This window comes from Notamacropus eugenii, chromosome 3, assembly GCF_028372415.1.
Source record: "Notamacropus eugenii isolate mMacEug1 chromosome 3, mMacEug1.pri_v2, whole genome shotgun sequence".
Taxonomy (NCBI): Eukaryota; Metazoa; Chordata; class Mammalia; order Diprotodontia; family Macropodidae; genus Notamacropus; species Notamacropus eugenii.
The window spans coordinates 375,057,192-375,063,191 of NC_092874.1; the positions used below are offsets into that span (position 1 = coordinate 375,057,192).

General features: G+C 40.0%; 1 protein-coding gene across 1 annotated transcript in view; it reads left to right on the top strand.

Moving 5' to 3' along the window:
- OSTF1 (osteoclast stimulating factor 1) overlaps positions 1-4,605 on the top strand; it is a 61,538-nt gene extending 56,933 nt beyond the window's left edge. Inside the window, exon 10 of the mRNA XM_072597474.1 lies at positions 4,066-4,605. Within this exon, the coding sequence (XP_072453575.1) occupies positions 4,066-4,124 (59 nt within the window). The 3' untranslated portion in view covers positions 4,125-4,605. The remainder of the gene's footprint in view (positions 1-4,065) is intronic.
- Positions 4,606-6,000: the final 1,395 nt, after the last annotated feature.

The following is a 6,000-nucleotide window of genomic DNA, read 5'->3' on the forward strand; positions in this document are numbered from 1 at the left end:
CCACACCTTTGCTTAGGTCCTATTTTTATCTTTAAAGAAACTATTGATTGCTCTCTGGATGAATTTCCACAAAGTCTATGTACATGTGTTAAAAGAGGAATCTCTTTTGGGTTTTGAGAGCAAGTTATAACAGTCATGAAAAGAGCTTGTGTCCACAGTGGTTTTAAAAGAAAAGACACTGAACGCATTCAGGGCACAGTTTTTCTGTGGATAATCCCTCAGAATATTTGGCCTTTGGTATTAAAGCAGCATTCCTATCCAGTCACATTGGAGCCTTTTCCCTGAGTCACTATTAAATTCACACTTACTTTAGCACTTGAAAGTGGGAGGTAAAGATCATGGTATGTCTTTTCTTTCATGACTTTAATTCTTCTCCTCCACTTGTGGATGTGTTTGAGTTACTCAAGCACCACAGCTGTCCTCACTTCCTTTTCCTCTGTCATCTTCTTTTTCCTTCTTTCTACACAATCTCAGGTGGCAAAAGGGGAAAGAGTGCTGGGGCATAATTTTCCCTTTTCTTCAGTCAACCAGGAGGCATTTATTGAGAATATAAATAATTAATATAATAATATAAAAATAAATAATATTCACAAGAAATTTATGTTCTAATGTGGGGGTGGGGGGAAGGTACGCCGAGGACAAATGTCAGTATATACAGAATAAACAGAGAGTGGTAAATGCTGTGAAGTACTGCCATGAATAGTGTGTAGGGCCTTGAGTCAAGAAGACCAGAGTTCAGATCTGGCCGTTGATGCTTACTGGCTACGTGACTCCAGGCAAGGCATTTAGTCCTGCTTGCCTAAGCTGGAGAAGGAAATGGCAAACCATTCTAGTATCTTTGCCAAGAAGACTCCAAAGGGGTCAGGAAGAGTCAGACATAACTGAAACAACTGAACGACAACAGTTAAATACCAGGTGGTTAAAGAAGGGATGTATTGGCCACTGAGAGGGTCAGGGAAGTCTCCCGTAGAAGATGCTGCTTGAAAGAAGAGGAAGTTTATATGGGGCAGAAGTGAGAAGGGAGTGCAGGGGACAGCCAATACAAGGGTACAGATGGGAAATGAAGTATTCTGGGGAATCTCATGAGCCTCTCACACATAATAACACTGTATTGAAGCAGAAACATTTCCTTTCCTGGTTCCCTTTGGGCATCAACTTAAAGGTGGTTGAAAAGAATCCTGCCACCTCCTCTGCCTTGGGGAGCATCAATTAGTCCTTCTGTGAAGGGATGATAATGGGGTTTGTACCATAGGAAGCTTGCATGCTGTCATCTGTAACAGCAGGGTCATCTTTGAGGGGCATAGGTGGCAGCCAAGTTTCAGGGCCCTTCTCTCCCCAACTTTACCCTTCCACTTGCTCTGTTTAGCTTGTGAAGTCCTTTATATCCTAGCGCTCTCCTACCTTTCAAGTTTCCTTACACCTTACTCCCACATACCCTTCGACCCTGTGACACTGGCTTCCTGACTGTTCCATTTACGGCAGGTTTCATCTCTGGGTTCCAGGAATTTTTTTCTGGCTATTCCCCTTGCCTGGAATGTCCTCCCTCCTCTCCTCTGGTTTCCTTCAGCTTTCAATTAAAATCCCACCTTCTATAAGAAATCTTTACCAGCCCCTCTTAATTCTAGTGCCTTCCCTCTGTTGATTATTTCCTATTTACCCTGCATATAGCTTGATTTATACATATATTTTTATACATACATATTTATCTGTATTTTATACATATATATATATGTATATATTTGTATTTGTTTGTGTGTTGTCTCACCCATTAGACCGTAAGTGCCTTGAGGATAGGGACTCTCTTTTGCCTCTTGTGTTTATCACAGTGCCTGGCACATGGTGGCATTTAATAAATGTTTATTGATTGATCGTTCAGTTAAAATGTATATCGTGGATAACATTGAAGGGGGACAAGCAAATTGTATCTGGGTTTAGGGTGGGGAAGAGAGAATGTAGAAAAGGAAGGAAATAAATAAAAGGAAGAGCTTTGCTGTGTCGATGGTGGACCACGGACTGATTGCATTTCAGCAGAAGGTGCCTAAGCCACTTTTCACATTAATCTGACTGTTGTATTCTTTCCATCTGCCCTACTGGTGGCCTCCCCGAATTGCTCAGTCACTGCCCAGTGCAGCAGCATGGTGGATGGGACCCCCAGAAGAGCCCCAAATTACCATACATACTGCAACATCACCAAAGAGGTTTTTTTTTGGTTGATGGAAGGTCACATAGCTAGTGAGTTTGAATTTGAACCCCAGTCCTCCTGACTTCAGGGCTGGTGCTCTATCTGCTCTGACTCGTAACTCTGAGATAAAGGGTTTATTAAAGTGTTTATTTTTACTCTTTGCCAAGTGTGAGGATAGAAATACAAGCAAACAAGGCAGTCTTTACCCTCACTGATCTTGCATTTTAATATCTGAAGATGACACATAAAAGGGAGAAGGATGGGGGGAAGAGAAGTGTGTTGAGTGAATTGAGACATGAGTAAAGGACTCTCTGGGGTCTTTGCTTCATAAAATAGTGATCCCCATAAAGGAGTCACCAACCAGGAGAGCAGGGCCTCGGGGAAGAGGTTTCCCCTGAGTGGGATGGTGACACAGATGAATTGAAGTCTGCTGAGGGAGTTTCAGCACTAAAGAGCGTGCATAGGCTTCATCCCTCCCCCATCTGCCTTCCTGCACCCTTCCTTTCCTGATCACATTTGCCTAACCACAGTCTTCACATCCTTCTCTTTAAAATTCCACCTCTTGCGCTTGACTGAAGGAATTTGAATGGAAAGGTTGAGTAGGCTAGAGGAAGGCCCCCATTTTGTATAAGTCTGGTCCTAGTGAGTACTACCTTTTAGTGGGGCTCAAAGTGAATCTCTTTTTATTTTCCCATTCCCTAGGGCAGTGTGTTGCTGGCTCAGGACTTGGAGTCAAGAAGAGCGTGAATCTTACGTCACACACTTATGTGTGATTTGATCCTGAACAATTCACTTAACAGCCTCAGTTTCCTCATCTATAAAATGGGGATGATTATAATACCTGCTTAATATAATTGTTGTAAGGATCAAATGTAGCTCTTCTTAGGCTAGTAGTTTTGTCTTATATTTTCAAGGGGAGGGGAGACAGCAAATATTGATTAGACTCCTCTTGTGTACCAGACAATGGGCTAAGTGTTTAACAAATGTTATCTCATTGGATCTCCACAAAAATCCTGGGAAGCAGGTGCTATTATTATTAGAGGCAAACTGAGTAGGTGACTTGCTCAAAGTCACACAGCTAGTAAATGTCCAAGGTCAGATTTCAATTTGTCTTCTGACTCCAGGCCTAGCTCCTCTATCCACAGCACCACCTGGTTATGTGGCCTGTATAACCTGACTGGAGCAAGTTTATGTTCATTCAGTCCTTTGGGCCATTATTTATCTCTCTCTCCCTTGTGTGCATGATACTTGACATTATCTGCAAAACCATAAGCACTTTTTCAAAGCCTATATTCCAGGCCCAATGCTAGCAGCTGGAATTTTAGGACAAAAGGGAACCCATCTCTGCCCTCAAAAAGCTTAGGTTTTAGTGGATTTAAGCTCTTGAGTTTCTCTTGCCCTTAGGTAATGGAACAGTCATGGATTTGTCCATGATGGGGTGACTGAAACCTGCAGATGTGGGAGCATAATTATTCAATATAACTGACCCACTCTACATGCTTTGTAGAGATACATGTAGGCTGTGTGTATTTTTTAGGGGATGGAGTATTTAATGATTCTTTCCTTTTCCTTTTTTTTGCACATCTCTTGAGAAATGTGACCCAAAATGTAGCAAGCTGTAGATTTAGGGAGCAGTTTCTTCTTTAGAGCTGGATGTTGAGTTTGAGAACAGAATCTTGGAAGAGGACCTGGGGGCATGATTTGGGTGCCTTTGAGATGCACTTATCTTGAGTTCTTTTGCATTATAATATGAGTGTCTCTCCCAGTTTTAGGCTGACCTTCGTTCTCTCCTCCACCTCCCTTATTTCTTCACCCACAAGCAATAAATAGACCTTGCAAGGTTAAAAGGTGTTAACTTCTGATTGCTTTGTCTCCTCTTTTAGATGTGGTTCGGACCTTAAGCAATGACGAAGATTATCTTGATGATGAAGATTCAGATTAATATCTTTACAGAATGGTAGAGATCTGAAACCTCTGCTGTCTAGGCCATTGGAAGAAAAAAACCAAACAATCCTGCCTTTGCCTGAAGAATGTTGGTAACTGTAAAAAAGAGTGTGTGAGAAAGACAGTGTTGCCTTCTGTTGGGACACAATTTGTACATGGCTTGTCTTCACTTTAAATTTGCTAATAAGTCACTAGATTCCTTTGCTGTGTAAAATGCATTTATGTTCACCAAATTAGCACAAAAGAGAATAATTTTTATTTATCCTACTTAAGGAATTAAAAACTTTTTTTTGCTTAATGAAAACTCGGGAGTGGAAATATATATATGTATATTTTTTAAGTTTGTAATTTACCTCAGAGGTGAAGTATTTTGAATGAACTTTAGAGGGGAAAATGCTTGTTATAAACACAAACCAAAAGTATCTCTTTGGAAAGTTGTCAGTTAATGCTGACAAAAATAAATATTTTATGATACTTTATGCCTGTAGTCTTTTTTTGGTGAAGTTGTCTGCTAGTAAATGGACCTTGGATGCTCCTAGTGGGTTTTTTTTAATGAGAAGTTTTTAAACAAATTATTCTATTTTCAAATTTATTGGGACGTTTTGTCATAAATTTCTTACCCTCAAATGCCTGAAGAAACTTTTTTATAGAGTAATTCCCTTCAAAAACCAGATTGATTTAATGATTTAATGAGAAGGGGGAGTGATTAGTTTGGGCAGCAGGTCACTAAACTGAATATTTTATTTGATTAAAAGTCCAGAGGAGTTCCCCAGAGGCAGAGGTTTCTTTTGAGATGCAAGTACCACTAGCTGTGGGACCCTGGATGTTTACCCTCTCTGGGTTCAGTATCTTCATCAGGAAACCAGGGAATTGGACTCAGTGGCCTCTAATGTCCCTTCTTGCTCCACATCTATGATTCTTTTAGTAAAATAATATTCTGCTCCATTTTGTTATTTAAGTTGTTTCCAACTCTTTGTGACCCCATCTGAGATTTTCTTGGCAAAGATACTACAGTGGTTTGCCAATTCCTTCTCCTGCTCATTTTACAGATAAGGAAACTGAGGCTTACAGTTAAGTGCCTTGCCCAGGGTTACACAGCTAGTAAATGGATTTGATCTTAGGGAGATGAATCTTCGTAACTCTCTCCACTCTGCTCTTTCCACTGTGCTACCCAGCTGCCCGATTCTATTCCATTTACGTAAAATAATTTTGTTTAGCCACTTTGAGCCCAGATTGTGTTACCTGCTTTTTGTTACTACAAATAGTGTTGCTATGACTGTTTTAATACATGTGTGTTTTTTCCCCCTTGGGATGTATCCCCAGTAGAGGAATCCCTGAGTCAAAAAGTAGGAACAAATCAGTAATCTCTCTTATATAATTCCAAGCTCTTCTAGAAGTGGGTGACCCAATTCCCAGCTTAACTAGCAGTAAATTCACATGCCAGTTACAAACTTCTTAAAAATGTAATTTGAGCAGTTTCATGATAGTTAATGTCAAGGCAATGATCATGGAAAAGTTGTTTCAAAAAATGGTGTGTAATTTAATAAATAATTGCATCTTTAATTTATGTCCAGTTATCTGAGCCTTAATGGCTCTGACACCTCAGTAAATCCAAGAAGACAGTCTCTCAACTGAGAGTTTCTATCGTCAGTTTGATTTTTATTATTATTATTATTTTTTAGTGTTAGGTGGACATGAGTCATGAAAGATTTTTTTATTCAGTTTTTCACACCTTCCCAAAATGTGAGTGTGACCAGGAGATTCTTCATGGAAGACAGAATTAGAGTAACAGGATATCCTCTGTAATAGTTCTGTTGAACATAATCATCTGATTCTGTGTTATGGAGCTAATGTTAGAATCTGCTGTTTCAAGT